General features: G+C 47.1%; 2 protein-coding genes across 3 annotated transcripts; one reads left to right on the top strand and one right to left on the bottom strand.

Annotated features, from left to right (window-relative positions):
• The first annotated feature begins 21765 nt into the window (after positions 1-21765).
• LOC125538837 (uncharacterized CRM domain-containing protein At3g25440, chloroplastic-like) lies at positions 21766-25233 on the top strand. 2 transcript variants are annotated; one of them, XM_048702140.1, is made up of 4 exons: positions 21766-22154; positions 22710-23019; positions 23367-23774; positions 24183-25233. In XM_048702140.1, the coding sequence occupies exons 1-4, from the start codon at positions 22006-22008 to the stop codon at positions 24762-24764; spliced, it is 1449 nt and encodes a 482-aa protein (XP_048558097.1). In that variant the 5' UTR covers positions 21766-22005; the 3' UTR covers positions 24765-25233. The 2 variants fall into 2 exon arrangements, with proteins under 2 accessions (XP_048558097.1, XP_048558098.1); XM_048702141.1 differs by having other exon boundaries at positions 21922-22154; positions 22726-23019.
• Positions 25234-25266: 33 nt separating this feature from the next.
• On the bottom strand, positions 25267-26521 carry LOC125538838 (B-box zinc finger protein 24-like). The gene is made up of 2 exons (XM_048702142.1): positions 25819-26521; positions 25267-25727 (listed from the first exon to the last, which is right to left on the bottom strand). The coding sequence occupies exons 1-2, from the start codon at positions 26326-26328 to the stop codon at positions 25473-25475; spliced, it is 765 nt and encodes a 254-aa protein (XP_048558099.1). The 5' UTR covers positions 26329-26521; the 3' UTR covers positions 25267-25472.
• Between the last annotated feature and the right edge of the window lie 267 nt (positions 26522-26788).

Here is a 26788-nt window from a genome sequence, read left to right as displayed (position 1 = left end):
ACACTGCTATAATAATCCTTTTGTGCAACCCCATAGGCCAGTAGCTCCTTTTGGAAAAAGAAAACTCAAGACAAAGTAGCTAAGGCTCCTCGTGGTAAGACCAAGGTCATCAAGAAAGCTGCCAAAAAGAAAATTGTTGAGTCTTCGGAACCACCAGAAGATGTCGATGACTCGGCTGAAGAGGTAAAGTTTGACTCCCTTGACTTCCATCCATATATTTTACTGATAATGATTATTCCTAGGATGATGCGGAGGCCAGCCATGCAGATCATGTTGAGGTAATTTGTCTTTCTTCTGACTCAGAACTTGTGCCGGTTCAACGATTTCGCCGTGCAGTTCGGAAAGTGAAATGCTCTCACCCTGTTTCTCATTTGGATCAAAAAATTTCTTTGAAGACACAGCAAACCGAAGGGCGTCGCACAACCCGGCACAGTGGTCAATAGGTCACTTCTTCCGGTTTACCCCATACCCCAAACCGGAAACGTCGTCCAGAGGTTGCTTGTTCTCCTAAAAAATGTTATCTTTTGAAAGGTTTCTTCCGATGCCCTCTCAATTCATTTGATTCAAATTATCAGGCATCTTCTAATTCGTCTGGCGGTTCATCAACCACTCAGCTGCCTCCACTGAAAACCGTCCCTGGGTAAGTGTGTAGTCTTCCCTTCTCTTTCATAACTCAGTTGACCATGCTAATCTTTGTTTTAATATTAGTGCTCAAGCTCGTTTGAGTAAGAAGGCCAAGACCAGTGCCCCTACCGGTGAAGTTGAACCGGAGAAAGCTCCTGAAAATCCTGATGAAAATCTTGATAATCTCATGGATGATTTTGTCCCGCCAAATCCAACCATCAATGCTGATCCGCCGGAAGCTGATCCGGCCATATATGAGAATACCTCCAGTCCACATGCTACACCTGCAAGCCCGGTTGCTGATCCACTAAAGTCAAGTGCTAATCCGCCAAGCCCAGCCAAAGACGATGACGTTATTGTTACTGGCACTGCTTATACCACTCCGGGTGATCCAGTTGTCTTGGCAAAACATACTGCCAAAGATGAGTTTATTTCAATGGGCAAGAGGAAAACGGAAACTGATATGTCAAAATATGCTAATCTTTCTGCCCAGGATCTTCATTCCGGATTCTTGAACCGGCTTTATACAAGTCGAGACAATGAGGCTGACTTGGTAAATCTGATGAAGGAACGTTATGAGGTAAACATTTTCCTCCTTATCTTTGTATTTTCACTGCCTTGTATCCTGTAGCCCCCAAGGGTCGGTTTAATTTGTAAAAACAAACCGGGACTTTGAATTTCCAAACTGCACATTGTTGGCTTTTAAGTTTTTTAAACAAACACACATTAGCCCCCAAGTGCCAGGATTGAAACTTGTATGAATCCTTGGGACTTTGAATAAGCAATAAGAAAGAATTAATCCGCATTAGCCCCCAAGTGCCAAGTGTAGAACCAGTTGTATGCTTGGGACTTTTGATAAAATATTGAAATGCTCCTCTTGATTTTGGCAGGCTGACATAAATCATCAACGGACGCAGATTGCTGATCTTCAAGAGAGTATCAAATCTCACCAAGAAGAATCTTCCAAAGCCAAATATGAACTTTGAGCCGCTTTAACTTCCATAGAACAACTGAAAGAAGAATTCAAAACGGAACGTGCCAATTGGGACACTAAGAAGGGCACATTGCTGAAACGGGCTGAAGATGCCGAATCTACTCTTAAACCGGTGGCAGAAGAACTTTCTGGGTTGAAACGTCAAGTGAACGCCATGACCTCCGCAGTGTTTGGTAAGTACTCCTGGCAAAGTATTTGAAATATCCATCTTGTAAGGTACCGGTTGAAATATAAAATTCTTAAACCGTTGCAGGTAGCCGCATTACTCATCTGGGCTCAGATGTACGGATGAAGCTGAAAGCAGCATATACTCTTCTTGAACAACTATACACCGGTGCCCAACGGGTTATCTGCGCAGCATCCTATGACAACCCGGCCCCAACACTGATCAAGGACACTCTGGCAAGGCTATCCATGGTACCAGCACAGCTAGAAGAGGTGAAGCGATCTGCTGCCAGGGCCGGCGCTTTGTTGGCACTTACCCGAGCCAAAGCGTGGATAGCTGACTTGGATCCGGTTGACCTTGCCAAGGGCTTTCCAAGCACACAAGAAAACGGGGCAGATTTTGATGATGCAGCCCTTAAAAGAGTGACAAGGGAAATGCGTCCTCTGGCGAGTCAGCTGGCCGAAGATGCTAACTTGACGGTTCACCGGTCTTATTATGATGCCAACAACAAACGGATTAACCCTGTCATTCCGGAGGCGCAAAATCTTATTCCAGGAAACCGTAAGCACACTTATGCCCCTAACATTGATCCGTCAGAACTTATCAGTGAAGAAGCTATCTTTCAGGCCTTAACCCGGATTGACTGGACCACTACAAACTTCCAACCGCTAGGTGGGGAGGAGGAAGCTGAGCCGACGCCAGATGACCCATCAACATCGCATCAACATGGTAATGAAACTTGATCCGGCTATCATAGTGATGCTCAATAAACCTTGTTCTGCTGGAAACACCATATTTTGGGCCTTCAAGCGCCTTGTAATAGGCTAGTAAAAATACTTTGATCCGTTGCCATCGTGCACTGGGATACACTTTGCGTTGATTTGTCATGAGAATTTCAGTACTGGCTTATGTATTTTTACAATATTATGCAATCTCTGTCTCCACCATACCATGTTGGTATATATATGATATAGAACCGGGTTGTGATGAACGCCGGCCGATTGCTGGAGACAAAGCGTCAAAGCCAGACCGTTTTGAAGGATGCCGGATTACCTTTAATTGTATACTTGAACATAAGATCCATAAGCCATGCCGGGTTAAAAAAACTCCGGTTTAACATAGACCTCACGAAAAACAAAAACTTGGCAAAAAAAGCAAACAAACAAAAAACTGTAGTCGAGGCTTTTTGAGGGCTGCCAGGCCCAAATCGAGGCTTTTCATGGGCTGCCAGGCCACTGAGTTAAACCATTTTGGCAAAGCCTTTTAAGATGGCCCTCCAACTAACCAATCATCATTTTAACTTTGACAAGTTCAGGGTCTCAATGAGAGTAACTGTCAAACGTTCGAAGGGTCGTGCCAGGATTACCTGGATAGGAGTGGCTTACTTGATGAAGGCAGGTTAACCCGGGGTTTTAGGTGAATACACCAGGCTTCCAAGCCGTGGGTCAATACCCAGCTACAAGGGTCCTTTCAAACTCTTTGGTATTTGACGCAAAGAGCCCCCAAGTAACTTTGTGAGCTGTGCTCAATGGGTGCCTATGTTTGAGTTGTGCGTAGCAACAAGACTCTCTTTGGCCCCTTGGGTGTGAAGCTCCCAAGCTTTGTTGTGGCATGATAGCCGCATCAAGAGAGTAGTAACACTATGTTCTCTTTGGTGAATACACCTATGTTTGAACAGGAAGCCCCCAAGGCGTGATAGTCGCATCAAGAGGGTAGTAACGCTATGTTCTCTTTGGTGAATACACCTATGTTTGAACAGGAAGCCCCCAAGTTAACAGATATTTGAAGGAAAAACGGCGGAGGCCCTGCTTGATAGCAAGGATGCCGGTTTATTATATCGATCATAATATACATTGTTGAAATATGTACATATGAAAAGCTTGTGGCTTCAAGTGTAATAAGGCCGTAGGAGAGCTATGTTCCATGGCCGCCGGGTCTCCTCCTCAGAGCTACGTGAGTCTTCTCGAACGTCAATGAGGTAGTATGATCCGTTGTGCAGATTTTTGCTGACCACAAAAGGCCCTTCCCAAGGTGGGGATAACTTGTGCATATCAGTCTGGTCTTGAATGAGCCGGAGTACCAAATCGCCTTCTTGGAATGTTCTTGTCTTAACCCGGCGGCTGTGATAACGCCGCAGGTCTTGCTGATAGACCGCTGACCGAGCCAAAGCCATGTCTCGCTTCTCATCTAACAGGTCCAGCGCCTCTTGGCGTGCTTGCTCGTTGTCCGCTTCAACATAATTCGCGACCCGGGGTGAGTCATGACGAATATCACTTGGGAGGACAGCCTCAGCTCCATAGACCAGGAAAAAGGGTGTATATCCCGTAGATCGGTTTGGGGTGGTATTTATGCTCCATAATACAGATGGTAATTCCTCCACCCAACAACCCGGCGTCCGCTTCAAAGGGACCATGAGCCGAGGCTTGATACCCTTAAGGATTTCTTGATTCGCCCTCTCAGCTTGACCATTAGACTGGGGGTGAGCCACGGACGCTACATCAAGCCGGATGTGCTCTCGTTGGCAGAACTCCTCCATCTCACCTTTAGAAAGGTTCGTACCATTATCTGTGATGATGCTATGTGGAAAACCGAAATGGAAAATAATCTTTTTGAGAAATTGAACTGCCGTGGCTGCATCACATTTACTGACGGGCTCCGCTTCAACCCACTTGGTGAACTTGTCAACCGCCACCAACAGGTGGGTCTTATTGTCCTTAGAACGCTTAAAGGGTCCAACCATATCAAGCCCCCAAGTAGCAAACGGCCAAGTGATGGGGATCATGCGTAACTCCTGAGCAGGAACATGAGCTCGACATGAAAATTTCTGACAAGCATCACACCGCTTTACCAAGTCTTCCGCATCAGAATGAGCTGTCAACCAGTAGAACCCGTGTCGGAAAGCCTTAGCAACCAAGGACTTTGAGCCGGCATGATGACCGCAATCCCCTTCATGGATTTCCCGTAGAATCTCTTTTCCTTCTTTAGGAGAAACACAACGTTGGAATACGCCTGAAACGCTAGAACGGTGCAACTCGCCATTGTGAATAACCATAGACTTGGACCGCCGGACTATCTGCCTGGCGAAAAGCTCGTCTTCTGGTAATTCGCCCCGGTTCAGATATGCCAAATATGGAACCGTCCAATCCGGAGTGGCATGTAAAACGGCTACCAACTGGGCCTCTGGACCAGGAACAGCTAAATCCTCCTCTGTAGGCAACTTTACAGATGGGTTATGCAAGATATCTAGAAAGGTATTAGGTGATGCCGGTTTACGCTAAGATCCCAGTCGGCTTAGAGCATCTGCTGCTTCATTCTTGCGCCGGTCGATGTGCTCCACCTGATAACCCTTAAAGTGACCTGCTACAATATCCACCTCGCGCCTATAAGCCACTATGAGCGGATCCTTAGAATCCCAAGTACCCGAAACTTGCTGAGCCACCAGATCAGAATCTCCAAACCATCGAACCTGGCTTAAGTTCATTTCCTTAGCTATACGAAGACCGTGGAGCAAGGCCTCGTACTCTGCTACACTGTTAGTACAAGGAAACATTAAGCGGAGAACATAACAAATCTTATCTCCTCGAGGAGAAGTGAGGACAACTCCAGCCCCCGAGCCTTCCAGCTGCATGGATCCACCAAAGTGAATGGTCCAGTATGTATTATCCGGTTTGTCTTCTGGTGCCTGTAACTCGGTCTAATCATTGATGAAGTCCACAAGCGCCTGAGATTTGATGGCTGTTCGGGGTGTATATTTCAAACCATGGGGACCAAGCTCGATCGCCCACTTTGCAACCCGGCCAGTTGCCTCTCTATTCTGGATTATATCGCCCAAGGGAGCAGAACTAACCACAGTAATAGGATGGCCTTGAAAATATTGCTTGAGTTTCCTACTTGCCATAAAAACTCCATACACCAGTTTCTGCCAATGCGGATATCTTTGCTTTGATTCGATCAGTACTTCACTGATATAATAAATTGGTCGCTGAACCGGATATTCTTTTCCGGCCTCCTTACGCTCAACCACAATCGCCACACTGACTGCTCGAGCATTGGCAGCCACGTACAACAATAGAGGTTCATTATCAACTGGAGCAGCGAGGACTGGCGGTTCAGCTAGCTGCCGCTTCAATTCCTCGAATGCCGCATTGGCGACATCAGTCCAGACGAATTTATCCGTTTTCTTCAACATCTGATACATGGGAATCGCCTTCTCTCCCAAATGGCTGATAAATCGGCTGAGAGCTGCAATCCGGCCCGCCAGATGCTGAACATCATTGATGCACGCCGGTTTAGCCAAGGATGTGATTGCTTTGATTTTTTCCGGATTTGCCTCAATGCCTCTATTAGACACAAGAAAACCCAAGAGTTTGCCTGCTGGAACACCAAAAACGCATTTGTCCGGGTTGAGCATCATTTTATAAACCCGAAGATTGTCGAACGTCTCCTTGAGATCATTTATCAGGGTTTCCTGCTTCCTGGATTTCACCACAATATCGTCCACATAGGCATGAACATTACGCCCGATCTGATTGTGAAGACAATTTTGCACACAACGCTGGTAGGTTGCTTGGGCACTCTTGAGCCCAAAGGGCATAGAAACATAGCAGAAGGCTCCAAAGGGAGTGATGAAGGCTGTCTTCTCCTGGTCCTTAACTGCCATCTTAATCTGATGATAACCTGAATAAGCATCCAGAAAACTCAAGTGCTCACAACCCGCCGTTGCATCAATGATCTGATCAATACGCGGGAGAGCGAAAGGATCTGTCGGGCAAGCTTTATTCAAATCAGTGTAGTCCACACACATATGCCAAGTGTCGTTTTTCTTAAGAACAAGCACCGGATTAGCCAACCATTCGAGATGAAATACTTCGACAATAAACCCGGCTGCCGGTAGCCGGGCTACCTCTTCGCCGATGGCCTTGCGTCTTTCTTCGTTAAAGCGGCGAAGGTACTGCTTGACCGGTTTAAACTTAGGATCAATATTTAGAGTGTGCTCAGCGAGTTCCCTCGGTACACCTGGCATGTCAGAAGGTTTCCATGCAAAGATGTCCCGGTTCTCACGGATGAACTCGATGAGCGCGCTTTCCTATTTCGGATCCAGATTTGTGCTGATACTAAACTGCTTGGATGAATCACCAGGGACGAAGTCAACGAGTTTAGTATCATTAGCCGGTTTGAACGTCAGGGCCGGGTCATGCTCCATCGTAGGTTTCTTCAGAGGGGTCATGTCTGCCGGATCAACATTGTCCTTATAGAATTTTAGCTCCTTTGTGGCACAAACCGATTCAGCATAGGCCGCTTCACCTTCCTCGCAATCCAAGGCAATCCTTCGACTCCCATGTACTGTGATCGTCCCCTTATAACCCGACATTTTGAGCTGTAGATAGACATAATAGGGTCTCGCCATGAATTTCACGTAAGCCGGCCGTCCAAATAGCGCGTGATATGGACTCTGGATTTTCACCACCTCAAAGGTCAAAGTCTCAGACCTGGAATCAAGCTCATCTCCGAACACGACTTCCAAAGCAATCTTCCCCACAGGGTATGCCGATTTACCTGGTACTACTCCATGAAAAATAGTGTTTGACGGTTTAAGATTCTTATCTGTCAACCCCATGCGATGGAAAGTCTCATAATACAGGATGTTGATACTGCTCCCTCCATCCATCAGAACCTTGGTAAACTTATAGCCCCCTACTTGAGGTGCAACCACCAAGGCTAGTTGGCCCGGATTTTCAACCCGGGGTGGGTGATCCTCTCTGCTCCACACAATAGGCTGCTCCGACCATCGTAGATACTGTGGTACGGCCGGTTCAACAGTATTGACTGCCCTCTTGTGAAGTTTCTGATCCCGCTTACACAGGCTGGTAGTGAACACATGGTACTGTCCGCTGTTCAACTTCTTGGGGTGACTCTGGTAACCCAACTATTGTTGATTTCCTTGGTTACTCTGCTGGTTATTACCATGGTTGTTCTGATGGCCCTGGTTGTTCTGAAATCCAGAGCTTGAACCGCCGCCCCCATGGAAACCTGGGCCTGAACCGCCCGGCGGATCCTGATCATAACGGTATAAATCAGAATTTTTGAACTCCCTCATTATGTGACAATCCTTCCAAAGATGTGTTGAAGGGGCCTCCTTGGTTCCATGCTTCGGGCAGGGCTGGTTTAACAAATGCTCCAGATTCATGCTGCGCTGGGGAGGTTTACCTTTGCGACGCTGCATATTTGTGTTAGCCACCAAATCTGAATTATCCGCTTTATGCTTACTATTATTCCCATGGCCCCCTTGGTTGTGGTGCTGCCCTTTTGCACCGCCATTCTTCTTTCCCTTCTCCGGTTTGTCCTCCTCTGAATCTGGATCCTTGGTGTTATCTGAATCGGCATACTTAACTAAAGCGGCCATGAGTGTTGACATGTCGCTGCAATGACGTTTGAGCCTTCCCAACTTCTGTTTCAACGGCTTGAAACGGCAATTGCCCTCTAACGTTAATACGGCGGTGTCTGCATTAATATGATCTGATGAATGCAAAATCGTTGAGACCCGTTTAACCCAATGGGTCATGTGAAGGAAATATGCCCTAGACGCAATAATAAAGTTATTATTTATTTCCTTATAATCATGATAAATGTTTATTATTCATGCTAGAATTGTATTAACCGGAAACATAATACATGTGTGAATACATAGACAAACAAAGTGTCACTAGTATGCCTCTACTTGACTAGCTCGTTAAACAAAGATGGTTATGTTTCCTAACCATGAAGAATGAGTTGTTATTTGATTAATGGGATCACATCATTAAGAGAATGATCTGATTGACATGACCCATTCCATTAGCTTAGCACCCGATCGTTTAGTATGTTGCTATTGCTTTCTTCATGACTTATACATGTTCCTATAACTATGAGATTATGCAACTCCCGTTTACCGGAGGAACACTTTGGGTACTACCAAACGTCACAACATAACTGGGTGATTATAAAGGAGTACCACAGGTGTCTCCAAAGGTACATGTTGGGTTGGCGTATTTCGAGATTAGGTTTTGTCACTCCGATTGTCGGAGAGGTATCTCTGGGCCCTCTCGGTAATACACATCACATAAGCCTTGCAAGCATTACAACTAATATGTTAGTTGTGAGATGATGTATTACAGAACGAGTAAAGAGACTTGCCGGTAACGAGATTGAACTAGGTATTGGATACCGACGATCGAATCTCGGGCAAGTAACATACCGATGACAAAGGGAACAACGTATGTTGTTATGCGGTCTGACGATAAAGATCTTCGTAGAATATGTAGGAGCCAATATGGGCATCCAGGTCCCGCTATTGGTTATTGACCGGAGACGTGTTCTCGGTCATGTCTACATTGTTCTCGAACCCGTAGGGTCCGCACGCTTAAGGTTACGATGACAGTTATATTATGAGTTTACATGTTTTGATGTACCGAAGGAGTTCGGAGTCCCGGATGAGATCGGGGACATGACGAGGAGTCTCGAAATGGTCGAGACGTAAAGATTCATATATTGGATGATATGGTAAGGCCAAGGGGTCAAGCCCATGAGGCTTTAGGTCGGTGTAAAAGGAGTTTTGCGGAGGCCAGGGGGCCAAACACCGGAGACCCTGGCGTCTGGCCCTGGGCCAGACGCCGAGGCCCATGGCATCTGGGCCAGACGCCAAGGATTGTGGCGTTTGGTCCTGGAGTCCGAGTGGGACTCTTGCCTTTCGGGCAAAACCGACTTTGAGGAGGCTTTTGCTCCAAGTTTCGACCCCGGGGCTCAACATATAAATAGAGGGGCAGGGCTAGCACCAAAGACACAACAAGTTGATCCACGTGATCTATTCCTTAGCCGTGTGCGGTGCCCCCAGCCACCATATTCCTCGATAATACTGTAGCGGAGTTTAGGCGAAGCCCTGCTGCTGTAGTGCATCAAGATCGTCACCACGCCGTCCTGCTGACGGAACTCTTCCCTGACACTTTGCTGGATCGGAGTCCGGGGATCGTCATCGAGCTGAACGTGTGCTCGAACTCGGAGGTGCCGTAGTTTCGGTACTTGATCGGTTGGATCGTGAAGACGAACGACTACTTCCTCTACGTTGCGTCAACGCTTCCGCAGTCGGTCTGCGTGGGTACGTAGACAACACTCTCCCCTCTCATTCCTATGCATCACATGATCTTGCGTGTGCGTAGGAAAATTTTGAAATTACTACGAAACCCAACAGTGGCATCCGAGCCTAGGTTATTTATGTTGATGTTATATGCACGAGTAGAACACAAGTGAGTTGTGGGCGATATAAGTCATACTGCCTACCAGCATGTCATACTTTGGTTCGGTGGCATTGTTGGACGAGACGACCCGGACCAACATTACGCGTACGCTTACGCGAGACCGGTTTTCCCGACGTGCTTTGCACATAGGTGGCTTGCGGGCGACTGTCTCTCCAACTTTAGTTGAACCAAGTATGGCTACGCCCGGTCCTTGCGAAGGTTAAAACGGAGTCTATTTGACAAACTATCGTTGTGGTTTTGATGCGTAGGTGAGATTGGTTCTTGCTTAAGCCCGTAGCAGCCACGTAAAACTTGCAACAACAAAGTAGAGGACGTCTAACTTGTTTTTGCAGGGCATGTTGTGATGTGATATGGTCAAGACATGATGCTGAATTTTATTGTATGAGATGATCATGTTTTGTAACCGAGTTATCGGCAACTGGCAGGAGCCTTATGGTTGTCGTTTTATTGTATGCAATGCAATTGCGATGTAATGCTTTACTTTATTACTAAGCGGTAGTGATAGTCGTGGAAGCATAAGATTGGCGAGACGACAACGATGCTACGATGGAGATCAAGGTGTCGCACCGGTGACGATGGTGATCACGACGGTGCTTCGAAGATGGAGATCACAAGCACAAGATGATGATGGCCATATCATATCACTTATATTGATTGCATGTGATGTTTATCTTTTATGCATCTTATCTTGCTTTGATTGACAGTAGCATTATAAGATGATCTCTCACTAAATTATCAAGAAGTGTTCTCCCTGAGTATGCACCATTGCCAAAGTTCGTCGTGCCCAGACACCATGTGATGATCGGGTGTGATAAGCTCTACGTCCATCTACAACGGGTGCAAGCCAGTTTTTGCACACGCAGAATACTCAGGTTAAACTTGACGAGCCTAGCATATGCAGATATGGCCTCGGAACACGGAGACCGAAAGATCGAGCGTGAATCATATAGTAGATATGATCAACATAACGATGTTCACCATTGAAAACTACTCCATCTCACGTGATGATCGGTTATGGTTTAGTTGATTTGGATCACGTGATCACTTAGAAGATTAGAGGGATGTCTATCTAAGTGGGAGTTCTTAAGTAATATGATTAATTGAACTTAAATTTATCATGAACTTAGTCCCTGATAGTATCTTGCTTGTTTATGTTGATTGTAGATAGATGGCTCGTGTTGTTGTTCCGTTGAATTTTAATGCGTTCCTTGAGAAAGCAAAGTTGAAAGATGATGGTAGCAATTACACGGACTGGGTCCGTAACTTGAGGATTATCCTCATTGCTGCTCAGAAGAATTACGTCCTGGAAGCACCGCTGGGTGCCAGGCCTGCTGCTGGAGCAACACCAGATGTTATGAACGTCTGGCAGAGCAAAGCTGATGACTACTCGATAGTTCAGTGTGCCATGCTTTACAGCTTAGAATCGGGACTTCAACGATGTTTTGAACGTCATGGAGCATATGAGATGTTTCAGGAGTTGAAGTTAATATTTCAAGCAAATGCCCGGATTGAGAGATATGAAGTCTCCAATAAGTTCTATAGCTGCAAGATGGAGGAGAACAGTTCTGTCAGTGAGCATATACTCAAAATGTCTGGGTATAATAATCACTTGATTCAATTGGGAGTTAATCTTCCAGATGATTGCGTCATTGACAGAATTCTCCAATCACTGCCACCAAGCTACAAGAGCTTCGTGATGAACTATAATATGCAAGGGATGAACAAGACTATTCCCGAGCTCTTCGCAATGCTGAAAGCAGCGGAGGTAGAAATCAAGAAGGAGCATCAAGTGTTGATGGTCAACAAGACTACTAGTTTCAAGAAAAAGGGCAAAGGGAAGAAGAAGGGGAACTTCAAGAAGAATAGCAAACAAGTTGCTGCTCAGGAGAAGAAACCCAAGTCTGGACCTAAGCCTGAAACTGAGTGCTTCTACTGCAAGCAGACTGGTCACTGGAAGCGGAACTGCCCCAAGTATTTGGCGGATAAGAAGGATGGCAAGGTGAACAAAGGTATATGTGATATACATGTTATTGATGTGTACCTTACTAGAGCTCGCAGTAGCACCTGGGTATTTGATACTGGTTCTGTTGCTAATATTTGCAACTCGAAACAGGGACTACGGAATAAGCGGGCACTAGCAAAGGACGAGGTGACGATGCGCGTGGAAACGGTTCCAAAGTCGATGTGATCGCGGTCGGCACGCTACCTCTACATCTACCTTCGGGATTAATATTAGACCTAAATAATTGTTATTTGGTGCCAGCGTTGAGCATGAACATTATATCTGGATCTTGTTTGATGCGAGACGGTTATTCATTTAAATCAGAGAATAATGGTTGTTCTATTTATATGAGTAATATCTTTTATGGTCATGCACCTTTGAAAAGTGGTCTATTTTTGATGAATCTCGATAGTAGTGATACACATATTCATAATGTTGAAGCCAAAAGATGCAGAGTTAATAATGAAAGTGCAACTTATTTGTGGCACTGTCGTTTAGGTCATATCGGTGTAAAGCGCATGAAGAAACTCCATACTGATGGACTTTTGGAACCACTTGATTATGAATCACTTGGTACTTGCGAACCGTGCCTCATGGGCAAGATGACAAAAACACCGTTCTCCGGAACTATGGAGAGAGCAACGGATTTGTTGGAGATCATACATACAGATGTATGTGGTCCGATGAATATTGAGGCTCATGGCGGATATCGTTATTTTCTCACCTTCACAGATGACTTAAGCAGATATGGGTATATCTACTTAATGAAACACAAGTCTGAAACATTCGAAAAGTTCAAAGAATTTCAGAGTGAAGTTGAAAATCATCGTAACAAGAAAATCAAGTTTCTACGATCTGATCGTGGAGGAGAATATTTGAGTTACGAGTTTGGTGTACATTTGAAAAATTGTGGAATAGTTTCACAACTCACGCCACCCGGAACACCACAGCGTAATGGTGTGTCCGAACGTCGTAATCGTACTTTACTAGATATGGTGCGATCTATGATGTCTCTTACTGATTTACCGCTATCATTTTGGGGATACGCTCTAGAGACGGCCGCATTCACGTTAAATAGGGCACCATCAAAATCCGTTGAGACGACGCCTTATGAACTGTGGTTTGGCAAGAAACCAAAGTTGTCGTTTCTTAAAGTTTGGGGCTGCGATGCTTATGTGAAAAAGCTTCAACCTGATAAGCTCGAACGCAAATCGGAGAAATGTCTCTTCATAGAATACCCAAAGGAGACTGTTGGGTACACCTTCTATCACAGATCCGAAAGCAAGACATTCGTTGCTAAGAATGGATCCTTTCTAGAGAAGGAGTTTCTCTCGAAAGAAGTGAGTGGGAGGAAAGTAGAACTTGACGAGGTAACTGTACTTGCTCCTTTATTGGAAAGTAGTACATCACAGAAAATTGTTTCTGCGACACCTACACCAATAAGTGAGGAAGCTAATGATGATAGTCATGAAACTTCAGATCAAGATACTACTGAACCTCGTAGATCAACCAGAGTAAGATCCGCGCCAGAGTGGTACGGTATTCCTGTTCTGGAAATCATGCTACTAGATCATGATGAACCTACGAACTATGAAGAAGCGATGGTGAGCCCAGATTCCGCAAAGTGGCTTGAAGCCATGAAATCTGAGATGGGATCCATGTATGAGAACAAAGTATGGACTTTGGTTGACTTGCCCGATGATCGGCAAGCAATTGAGAATAAATGGATCTTTAAGAAGAAGACTGACGCTGATGGTAATGTTACTGTCTACAAAGCTCGACTTGTCGCGAAAGGTTTTCGGCAAGTTCAAGGGATTGACTACGATGAGACCTTCTCACCCGTAGCGATGCTTAAGTCCGTCCGAATCATGTTAGCGATTGCCGCATTTTATGATTATGAAATTTGGCAAATGGATGTCAAAACTGCATTCCTGAATGGATTTCTGGAAGAAGAGTTGTATATGATGTAACCAGAAGGTTTTGTCGATCCAAAAGGAGCTAACAAAGTGTGCAAGCTCCAGCGATCCATTTATGGACTGGTGCAAGCCTCTCGGAGTTTGAATAAACGCTTTGATAGTGTGATCAAAGCATTTGGTTTTATACAGACTTTCGGAGAAGCCTGTATTTACAAGAAAGTGAGTGGGAGCTCTGTAGCATTTCTAATATTATATGTGGATGACATATTACTAATTGGAAATGATATAGAATTTCTGGATAGCATAAAGGGATACTTGAATAAGAGTTTTTCAATGAAAGACCTCGGTGAAGCTGCTTACATATTAGGCATAAAGATCTATAGAGATAGATCAAAACGCTTAATTGGACTTTCACAAACAACATACCTTGACAAAATTTTGAAGAAGTTCAAAATGGATCAAGCAAAGAAAGGATTCTTGCCTGTGTTACAAGGTGTGAAATTGAGTAAGACTCAATGCCCGACCACTGCAGAAGATACAGAGAATATGAAAGATGTTCCCTATGCATCAGTCATAGGATCCATCATGTATGCAATGCTGTGTACCAGACCCGATGTGTGCCTTGCTATAAGTCTAGTAGGGAGGTACCAAAGTAATCCAAGAGTGGATCACTGGACAGCGGTCAAGAACATCCTGAAATACCTGAAAAGGACTAAGGATATGTTTCTCGTATATGGAGGTGACAAAGAGCTCATCGTAAAAGGTTACGTTGATGCAAGCTTTGACACTGATCCGGACGATTCTAAATCGCAAATCGGATACGTGTTTACATTAAACGGTGGAGCTGTCAGTTGGTGCAGCTCTAAACAAAGCGTCGTAGCGGGATCTACATGTGAAGCGGAGTACATAGCTGCTTCGGAAGCAGCGAACGAAGGAGTATGGATGAAGGAGTTCATATCCGATCTAGGTGTCATACCTAGTGCATCGGGTCCAATGAAAATCTTTTGTGACAATACTGGTGCAATTGCCTTAGCAAAGGAATCGAGATTTCACAAGAGAACCAAGCACATCAAGAGACGCTTCAATTCCATCCGGGATCTAGTCCAGGTGGGAGACATAGAGATTTGCAAGATACATATGGATCTGAATGTTGCAGACCCGTTGACTAAGCCTCTTCCACGAGCAAAACATGATCAGCACCAAGGATCCATGGGTGTTAGAATCATTACGGTGTAATCTAGATTATTGACTCTAGTGCAAGTGGGAGACTGAAGGAAATATGCCCTAGAGGCAATAATAAAGTTATTATTTATTTCCTTATAATCATGATAAATGTTTATTATTCATGCTAGAATTGTATTAACCGGAAACATAATACATGTGTGAATACATAGACAAACAAAGTGTCACTAGTATGCCTCTACTTGACTAGCTCGTTAATCAAAGATGGTTATGTTTCCTAACCATGAACAATGAGTTGTTATTTGATTAACGGGATCACATCATTAAGAGAATGATCTGATTGACATGACCCATTCCATTAGCTTAGCACCCGTTCGTTTAGTATGTTGCTATTGCTTTCTTCATGACTTATACATGTTCCTATAACTATGAGATTATGCAACTCCCGTTTACCGGAGGAACACTTTGGGTACTACCAAACGTCACAACGTAACTGGGTGATTATAAAGGAGTACCACAGGTGTCTCCAAAGGTACATGTTGGGTTGGCGTATTTCGAGATTAGGTTTTGTCACTCCGATTGTCGGAGAGGTATCTCTGGGCCCTCTCGGTAATGCACATCACATAAGCCTTGCAAGCATTGAAACTAATGAGTTAGTTGCGAGATGATGTATTACAGAACGAGTAAAGAGACTTGCCGGTAACGAGATTGAACTAGGTATTGGATACCGACGATCGAATCTCGGGCAAGTAACATACCGATGACAAAGGGAACAATGTATGTTGTTATGCGGTCTGACCAATAAAGATCTTCGTAGAATATGTAGGAGCCAATATGGGCATCTAGGTCCCGCTATTGGTTATTGACCGGAGACGTGTCTCGGTCATGTCTACATTGTTCTCGAACCTGTAGGGTCCGCACGCTTAAGGTTACGATGACAGTTATATTATGAGTTTACATGTTTTGATGTACCGAAGGAGTTCGGAGTCCCAGATGAGATCGGGGACATGACGAGGAGTCTCGAAATGGTCGAGACGTAAAGATTCATATATTGGATGATATGGTTAGGCCAAGGGGTCAAGCCCATGAGGCTTTAGGTCGGTGCAAAAGGAGTTTTGCGGAGGCCAGGGGGCCAAACGCCGGAGACCCTGGCGTCTGGCCCTGGGCCAGACGCCGAGGCCCATGGCGTCTGGGCCAGACACCAAGGATTGTGGCATTTGGTCCTGGAGTCCGAGTGGGACTCTTGCCTTTCGGGCAAAACCGACTTTGAGGAGGCTTTTGCTCCAAGTTTCGACCCCGGGGCTCAACATATAAATAGAGGGGCAGGGCTAGCACCAAAGACACAACAAGTTGATCCACGTGATCTATTCCTTAGCCGTGTGCGGTGCCCCCAGCCACCATATTCCTCGATAATACTGTAGCGGAGTTTAGGCGAAGCCCTGCTGCTGTAGTGCATCAAGATCGTCACCACGCCGTCGTGCTGACGGAACTCTTCCCCGACACTTTGTTGGATCGGAGTCCGGGGATCGTCATCGAGCTGAACGTGTGCTCGAACTCGGAGGTGCCGTAGTTTCGGTACTTGATCGGTTGGATCGTGAAGACGAACGACTACTTCCTCTACATTGCGTCAACGCTTCCGCAGTCGGTCTGCGTGGGTACGTAGACAACACTCTCCCCTCTCGTTGCTATGCATCACATGATCTTGCGTGTGCGTAGGAAAATTTTGAAATTACTACGAAACCCAACATCGTGGACTCCCCTTCCTCTTGGACACAAGCGGCCAGATCTACAATTGACATCGGCTGCTTGCGCGTATCCTTGAAGTTTTGGATAAACCGGCGCTTTAATTTGGCCCATGAATTGATAGAGTTGGTTGGCAAGCTCTTCAACCAAGTGCGAGTTGTTCCTTCCAGCATCATGGTGAAATATTTAGCACATACCGCCTCATCCACATCTAACATCTCTATTGCCATCTCATAGCTCTCCACCCACGCCTCTGGCTGCAAATCGGCGGTGTAATTTGGTACCTTACGAGGTCCCTTGAAATCCTTGGGCAATCGCACATTACGCAATGCGGGAGTTAAACATGGTACTCCTAGGGAACTGAACATTACCCCTGGCTCCACGGAGGCAGTGGGGTGAACTGGAGTATGATGTCGTGCTTCGTGTCGAGCTATCAACTCGGCCTCCCGTCGTGCGCGGCCGTGGTCCACAACATCTTGCGCATTAGCACCTCCCCCGGCCGGGTTGTTCTCCCGCGGCGAATTTCGGTGGCGTGCGCTACTAGATATGGTCGGTTCGTTCTCCAGGTGTCTGCTATAACTCCGGCTTGGACGGGGAGTGGAATGAATCCTCTCACGGCTGTGTGAATACGCTTGCTGTTGATTCAATGTTGTCTGAAGGAGATCCCTGGCCCGACGCGCCTCCACTGCAACTGGTGACTCGCCATCGGTTGGGAGGGCCACCAGGCGTGAAGCGGCGGCCACAATATTATCCAACGGGTTGGAATAATGCCCGGGCGGCGTTGATGTTACCACGTTGTTCTGGCGAGGCAGGTCTGTTGCGCGTGGTTGAACCGGCGCTCCTGCTTCCGGTGCCCCCGCCCGGTTTGGCACGGGTTGGTTACCAGCTCCTGCACCTGGCGTGTTGAAAAGATTCTGTGGCTCATAAACCGACGGGAGGCGTGATCGATACCTTCTTCTCATGACCTCTTCCGAGGCATTCTGATCTAGTCTAATCCGATAAGCTTGTGCTTCCAACTCAGCCCGCTCTGTGGCCATCCTGGCATTCTCTGCTGCCAGGTCCACTTTAGCCTGGGCTATCTGATCTTTTACCTTTAGAATCTCCGCATCGTGCTGATCCCTGGCTGCTGCGTCTACCTCCGCGGACATCAGTGCCGCTAGAGCGTCAAACAAATCAGACAAGACTTGGGCCGGAGGCAGCGCCGAGCTTCCTGCCCCTGCTGGCGTGGCCGTCGTTGAACCGGAGAGCACTGCTGCGGTGGTAGATGAATGAGGCGCCGGTCGTGTGCCGTCCATGAAGACAGCGGCCCGGTTTGGCAGACCGGGGGAATCCGGAATACTGTTGCCCTCGGATCCTCCCTCAATCCGGTCGTCGTACAACTGGTAAAGCGATTCGGTTTCTCCGGAAGACTCGTCACCACTGCGGACTACGGTTTCTCCATCAGAGACCGGTTCCTCCTCGTACCCCGAACCGTGGACGACACCTACGAAAACATGCCTTGCCTCAGGCTGAACCGGTGAAGAACTTGAACGTCGAGCCGTCTCGATGATGTCGGTGCAGGTGTCCGGCTCGGGGGCCGGTTCGCCGATCTTGCCGATGAAGACGTGAATCCCACCAAAGGGGACCCGGTACCCGTATTCGATTGAATTAGCCTCGGGACCCCATCCTGCGTCGTCGATGTAGAGCTTGCCGCGGCGACTCTTCGTCATCCGGCCCACAGCGTATCCCTTAAGTCCATCGAAGCTGCCCTTCAAGAACTCGAAACCATCGTGCGATAGCCCCACGGTGGGCGCCAACTATCGTGGAATTGTCACGGCAGATGTCCTCATGAAAGGACTTAGTCGTGGAGCCATCGTTACGGGTTAGCTTGAAGGGGTTAAACCAGACAAGGGGGACACAAGAGTTTTATACTAGTCCGGCCCCTTCGATGAAGGTAAAAGCCTACGTCTAGTTGTGATTGGTATTGCTGGGGTTTCGAAGACCAGGGAGCGAATCCGCTTTGTCTGGCTTCGAGTTGTTGTTTTCTGTCCCTAAACCGCCGCCGGGTCACCCCTTTATATACTCAGGAGGACCCCGGCCGGTCTACAAAGTCCCGAGGCTGGCTCATACAAGTGTCCGCCTCGGTCTCTTCTTTCTTATCTTACAATGCAGGTTTATACAATCATGGCGGTTTACTATCATGGGCCCTAAACCGCCTGCAGGCTCTGGGCCTCTAAGCTTCATCCGTAAAGCGCCATCTTCTGGGTTTCCTTGGGCTTCAGTATAACTGAAGGTGAACCGGCCCCTCCTGGGCGGTTTACCCTCAGTGGTTATATCCTCAACAGTACCCAAGGAGGACAGCCAATCCATTCCCACAATTCCATCATGATGTTGCAGAGGTAACACCTTAAAGTCACACTTGAACTCATGACCAGCAGCAGACCAGGCACAAGTAGGAATGATGTGAGTACAAGGAAGTGTACCTCCACCAGCAATCCTGACAGTTTGTTGTGTAGGCAGTAATTGCTGGCCTGCAATGTGAGCAGCCAACCGAGCACTGATGAAAGAATGAGAACTATCTGAATCCACCAGAAGCACCACTGCATGACCACCCAATTGGCACTCTAATCTGATAGCATTAGTTCCCCCTTGAACTTGTTGTGCTTCAGCTGACAGTACCATTAAATCCATATCACTATCATCCGAATCCATGTTATCCAAGGCACAAAATTCCAACATTTCTTGCACCACATGTAGCTGAACTGTAGTGTTGCACTTATGGTCGCGCCCCCAACGCTCACCACAGATGAAACAAAGTCCTTTAGCTCTGTGGTATGCTTTGAGTGTTGCCAACTTGTCCTCTGAACCGGTGGTCTTAGACTTGTCTGATGTTTTGTGCTCTTCGACATGCTTCGATGGCACCATCCTGTCTGAATGAGGAAACATAGGTGCAGTATACTTCTTGGATACAGTTTCAGCTTCATGGCCCCCCATTTCCTCCTGAACAGCAGCAATGGAATAAGCTGTGTCCAAATCCGCTGGGCGCTGTACTGCTACAACCATTCTCACATTGACTTTCAGACCATCGATGAAACAGGTGGTGTAATGCAGCATATCAGGCTCAGGCTCATACGCTGTCAACTGGTCCATAAGTTCAGAAAATTGGTTGATGTACTCTTCCACTGTCCCTGTCTGTTTCAGCCGGTACAGTTTGCGCACTAGGGACTGATGTTGGTTGCGGCCAAAACGATTCAGAACTGCAGTACAAAAATCCTCCCAAGACGATCGAACAAATTTGTGTTGAACTGACGATAACCAGCGTGCTGCTGCTCCTTCGAATTGCATAGCGGCAACAACAATCTAGAGATCCAGGTCAGTGTCAAACATGGCAAAATAGTCCACACACCGCGTTTGCCAAAGCTTTGGATTCTCTCCATCAAATTTTGGGAAATCAACAGAAGGAGGTTTCCCATGGCCTGACGAACTGTTCCTCCGCTCGCGGTGCAATAGACTGGAAAATGATGAACTCGGCCGCGGTAATTCAGGTATACCTCTAGCGGCCGGCGGAACATACAGTGCTTGCGTACTCAAACCTGGTCCTCTGGTCGACAGCGACGCCTTGAATCCTGCCTGATTCGCCTCTGCTGTGGCCGTCGGCGAACACTCGGATCCCTCCAAATCGCTGGAGCGGAAGGTGGTGCTCTTGGCGGTGCGGAGGTCCTGAATTTGCTTGAGGAGGTCGGCTTCCGCCCGGTCGGTGTACGCTTGCATATCGTTGACGACCGTCCCCATCGCCGCCTCCACCGCCTTGTCGACCGCCGCCCCGACGGAACGCGACACCGCAGCATCGACGACGCTCCCCACCGCCGCCACAATGAGCGCGTCGAGCTCCTTCTGGTGACGTAGATGAGCCGCCTCGCTTGCCTGGGTTATGGTCTCGTAGATCGCCTTGCCCTCGGCGCTCAGGTGCTCCATGAGCTCCTGCCGTCGGCGCGCCGCCGCCGCCGCCAACCGCGTCTCGTGGCTATGATCCAACGTGAAGTGGGTGGGAATTTTGGGCTCTGAGTACCAATTGTTAGGATCTAGATAGGGATTGGAGAAGGAAGGGGAAAACTATGGCGGCATCTCGTATTCACTCTCAAGTCTGTGATGTATTTGATTACAGAGGAAGGATTGATTTACAAGCCAATGGCCTCAGCCATTACCAATTCGCCACCCAACACAATGACAGGATAGACTAATATAGGACTACACCCAGTTGCCGTCCGCGTAGCGAGTGGAAGGATGATGGGCTCTCTTGCTGGGCCGGCCCTCCTTGGTGATGAAGCGTACACCGGTCTCGTCGGTAGTGGCACTAGGCCCAGTGTTAACAGTTCATATTGTATAAAAAGTATTAATCATATATTTACAACATTTTAATCGTGTATTAAAATGGTACTGATATATACAAAAACTGTACGATGTGTATGAAAAACGTAGTCATTAAGCATAGTTTTGTAAATTCTAAGCAAGTGCGTCAAAAATCTGAAATATATGAAAATATATACAAAAGTAACAACTCATGAACGAAGAAAAATGAAAAGCCCTGAAAAAATCGTGAAAACCCATGCGGGAACGAAGAAAACCAAAAAAACCGAAGAATATGAACAAAACTAAGAAACAAATAAATAAACAAAACGAAAAACAAAAAAGAATAATACGTGGGGAACAAAAAGCTTCATGCGAGACTATCTTTGGACTCGTGTTGAGCGAGATATAGTCGGCAGTCGCAGTAAGCGTCATATAGGGTGGACCCCAACAACATCCCAGTCCAGTGGGCCAGTGCACTTCGTTTCTCCGCTTTGTTTCGCCTTTCTGCGGCCCACGCTAGCGAGGCGTCGTCCCCGTTCTTCCTCCCCGCAGGATTCGCGCACGCTCAGTGTCCACTCGCCGAGTCGCCATTCACCACGCCCGCATGCGTACCGGCACAGCACCTCAGCTACCGCGCGCGCCACGCGGGCTCTCCATCTGAGCCGGCCCGTGCGATACCCCAGAGGCCCCGAACCATCCACCCAAGCACGCGCGCACGGGCTCTCTCGAACTCCCGCCGCACGGTGCTACGGGCGCGCATGGCCGGTCGACTCCTCTTGCTCCGGCAGGCCACAAGGAGGTGGCGCCTCCAGCGTACACCACCTCCGCCCCCTTGCCCCTCGTCTGGCAGCGTAGATGCGACGGCGCCTTCCCACGGAACAATGAGGCTCAGCGCACCACCTCCGCCGTAAGACACAAATCTGTCGATTCCTTTCTTGCCCGTTGATTCTTATTCCGAGTTGTAAATGAGGTTTAGTGAGCGATTTTCGGGAGGTTTTGGTGACAAGGGCTTCAGGCTTGTGCTATTGATGCAGTAGGTTTGCTCCGAAACAATAGTGACTTTGAGGTGTTCGATGAAATGCCAAAGGCATGAACTGTTTCATCTATGTTATGCTTTTGCTTTTGTGGTTTAGTGTATTTGTGTGTGCACGCAAGCTGACGAACACATCGAGCTCTTGAGTGTAGTTAGGTTTGACCGATGTCAAACTTTAGAACATTTACAGTAACAAATCTATATGATGTGAAAATATATTCAATTATGAATCCAATGGTATTGATTCGGTGGTGTGTATGTTAATATAGTATTCTACAAACTTGTTGAAACTTTATAAAGTTTCTTTTTTTGCGAATGAAACTTTATAAAGTTTGACTTTAGATAAATCTAATATGCGGAGTAAATAAAAACAGAGAGTGTACAATAATGTAACAGTTCTGTTATTTCAGAGTTCTGATGCTGTTGTAGTTATACTTTTCACAAGGTTTTTTACCAAGACGACAGGTTCTTCAGTTGGCCACGAAGTTATAACCTTCAAACATGCCGTTCTGTCCATACCAGTCGACCTGTTAATAGTCAAAATCAAGATACGGCAACGGGTCCACAAAATACTGGGGCCATGGTATCCGTTGATGATTCTGGCAAACCAAAAGCGAAGAGGAAAAAACTTAAAGGAAAGAGGGCCGTAACAAGGTTTTTGAAATCCTTGAGATGGAAAAAGGAAAGGGAATTTCAGAGAATGACCGCTGAGGAGAAGATTTTGAAAAAATTGAAGCTAGTAAGTTGTTATAGACTTGTATCTTTATGAAGATTTTTTCAACCATAAAAGAATGATCCGTGTCAGAAAAAAAAGCATAAAAGAATGAAGTTTGCTTGACTTTCACTTGACGTAGCATGGTTTTCTAATACCGCTGGTTAGTATTGTCATGTAAGGTATATTACTGCAAGCTGAATTTCCACCCTTGAGGTGGGCTATCTTATTAGATTTTTAAATCTATGTTTCTGATGTTGCTCTCACATTACGATGAATCTACGTGTTTCCTTTTTATGAACTCTGTTGTGAAAATTTTCTTGTAAATATATTGTTATACGGTTGGCTTTTTCTTATATATTTTTCACTTAAAGGCTCGAAGGAAGGAAGAACGACTTCTTGCAGCTTTGAAGAAAATTGAGCCAAATGATCCTTCAGAACCCACACATGATCCTGAGGTTCTTACACCTGAAGAACACTTCTACTTCCTCAAGATGGGCCAAAAAAGTAAAAATTATGTGCCTGTTGGAAGACGTGGAATTTACCAGGGAGTGATCTTGAACATGCATTTGCACTGGAAAAAGCACCAAACCCTACAGGTAATTGTGAAGACATTCACACCAGAGGAGGTCAAGGAAATTGCCTCAGAGTTAGCAGTTCTAAGTGGTGGTATTGTGCTCAGCATTGAAGAAGGAAATACAATTATTATGTACAGAGGAAAAAACTATGCACAGCCACCACCCGAGATAATGTCACCAAAGGTTGCACTTCCTAGAAAGAAGGTATGTTCTATCTCTGCTATCATGGTCAAGATATCAATGTATGTACAATGTATGAATTGTGAAGCGAGGTTATAAAAACACGCACAAAACTAGCAAAAGACCGGCTTCAAGATTTCAAAGAAAGACAAGCTCAGTAAGATCCTCCTGATTTATGCAAAAGCCTTAATAAGATACCAATTTATCATTCATCACCTAGGTTTAGAACATAACAACAAAAGGCATAGTCAGCCAATTATTTTCAGTTGGTAGGAAGGGTATTCTGTATTCTAGTCAGGAAGTCAGGATCAAATAGATCCAATATAAACAGACATGCAGGATGAGAATGAATAAAGGATAACTAATACACTGTCCTGTTATACCTTTTAGTGTTAGTACCCTGCTTTCTCTAAATCTAGCATTTCTAATCAGGCACTGGACAAATCAAAGTATAGAGATCGCCTCCGAGCTCTTAGGCGGTACATTCCCAGGCTTGAGCAGGAGCTTGAATATCAGCACGCCCTGACGAAGTTAGCTGGAGGCCTTATAGGACAAAGTGCGGCGAAAGACATTGCTTTTATTTCAGACTCTACAAACAGTGTGTCCGTGAATAAAGATTCTTCTAGCTCAGTTTACAACAGAACTGTATCCGAACTCCTGTCAGAAAATGTAGAAAGGTCTGAGAAGTTGGGGGATGAAAATTCTGAGGTTGATGATGATTCAACTTCGGAGTCTATCACATATTCAGAATCCGAGGATCTCTCTGACATGTTTGAGACAGATTCAGAGGAGCAAGCAGAAGATAGCAAGGAGCGCCCTTTGTATCTAGATAGGCTGGATAAGTTTCTCCCAGAAAAAGTCGATAATGAATCAGATGATTTTGAGGAGCATCTGCGGAAGATTGCTTCACTCTCTGACAAGGCAGATTCACCCGCAAAAGAACTGAAAATCTCCGAGCTTGATGAGATCGATAAAATATTCCTAAGAGCTAGTTCATTGCTGAAGAAAAGGTGACAGTCAAATTAATTTGTATACGATTTGCTTGAGCTTTTCTAGCCAAACATTTATGTGCAGTTTGCTTGGATCTTCCAAAAAGAACTGAGAAATACTGGTAAGTGGTCACAGACTCTCAAACACTGAGCTGATTCATAAATCTTACTGAAGAGCATCCACCATTTTCACGGCTTCATTTTCTTACTGCAATCTAGCGAGCTCCTGTGATGTTGCATAATTAGTAACCTGAAATATCGCAATCAAATTATGGTGCGTGCTTACATGATTTTGTTTGCTTGGCGACATGTGGTTCGTCAGTTGGTGTTAAGCAGTAGCCATCCTATGTAGTACTTGTTGATTTCCTTTTTGTTCATTCATTGTTGTAGAAGAGCCATTATCCCAGGCTGCTGTGCACGGTGATTACAGTACTATATTGGCTGTAGTTCAAGCATGCTGTGCACGGTGATCTTCCCTATGCAGTATGATCGCCTCTTGTTTACAGGTGGTTGAATTTTCCACAGTATAAACCTTAAAAGCAGTTCATGTTTTCCACAGTATATTACACTTATAAACCCATCTCGTTTCTGAAAGTATTTCCCCGAATCGCCTTGCAATTTCATATTTTCCACGGCAACTAAGCGATCGGCACAAAAAGATGGCACACACGCGTATTAGTTTACTACATAGTGCATCACACATAGTACGACCTATATATTCAGTTCAGATATCTCATCCAAGATCGGGAACGAGGAGGTAGTCCTCGTCGTCGTCGTCGGGCAGCTCCACCCTCGCCTTCTTGCTCTGGCGCGCGCCGCCCGTCTTGTAGAAACCGGCGTTGCTGGCCGGCTGCGGCGAGGCGAAGAGCTCGGGCACCTCCGCCGCGGTTCTGCCCCACTTTGGTGCCGGCGCCTGGTCGTCGTGGAACAGGTCGATGTCGGCGAACCACTCCAGCTCCTTGAACCCGAGAGGAGACGGAGAACCCTTCTGCAACAGCAAACCGATGGAGACACGCTGAGATGTATCCATGGAGATAGCAGGGAGACAGTGGTACGTGGTTTGTTGCCTAGCTCCTTGCCTTGTCGCTGGACTCGTAGTCGGAGAACTGCAGGAGGTCCTCGACGGCCCAGCCGGACGACGGCAGGAACGGCGAGGACGGCACCTCCTGCGCTGCGGCGGAGACCGGTGCCGCCCTGGGGACGGCGGCGGTCGGCGGCGCCTTGGGCTTGGAGGGCGGCGGGTGGGTGTCGGCGTGGGCGCTGTAGACGGAGCTGAAGCCGACGCGGATGCCGGTGGCGATGTAGCGCTGGTGGTTGGTGGAGAGCGTGCCCTGGACGTGGATGGAGTCGTCGCAGTCACGGCAGAAGAGCGCCCTGTCGTCCACGCAGAAGACGAAGGCCGGCTTGTCCTGGCACACGTCGCAGCGCGGGAGGCCGGCGGCGGCCTCGAGCGGCAGGCGCTGGTGCTTGCTGGCCAGCTTGTTGGCGGCGTGGATCTGCACGTCGCAGCGCGCGCACAGCGCCGCCTCGTCCGCGCAGCACACCACCGTCGCCGCCGCGCCCTCGCACGCGTCGCACTGGATCCTCATGCCTTCACTTCCTGGCTTTGGTCGCTCGCTCTACGGCTCAGCTCAGGCTTCACGTGCGTGCGTCGATCAGCTACTGGTCGAGAAATGATGGGAGATGGGAGTGGAGAGGCGACGGCGAGGAACGAGCGGCGTATAAATTGCTGCGACGTGCACGGGCGCGCACGCTGGAGCTTCGTGTGGACGAGAGAGGCCCTGCGGTTAGGCGACGGCCGGTCACTGATGAGCAGTGCCTCTCGCCGCGACCGGGAATTTGATTTGGCTTCGATTTGATTTTGGGTGGACGGGGACGGCGGGGCGGGGGCCCTCGGAGACGGCGAAATCTCGCGGGAACTGAAGGTTGGGAAATTGTGCGGTGGCGCTGAGCTGAGCTCCCCTCCCACTCCCAGTTGTCACGTTGCGGGCTCGCGGCGTGTGAAGCAGGACTCCGAATGTGATGTGGGAGATCTTTCTTTCGTTTGCG

Source organism: Triticum urartu, chromosome 2 (genome assembly GCF_003073215.2).
Source record: "Triticum urartu cultivar G1812 chromosome 2, Tu2.1, whole genome shotgun sequence".
Classification (NCBI taxonomy): Eukaryota; Viridiplantae; Streptophyta; class Magnoliopsida; order Poales; family Poaceae; genus Triticum; species Triticum urartu.
Note: the sequence above shows the minus strand (reverse complement) of the source record. Positions and strands in the feature narration are given on the sequence as shown.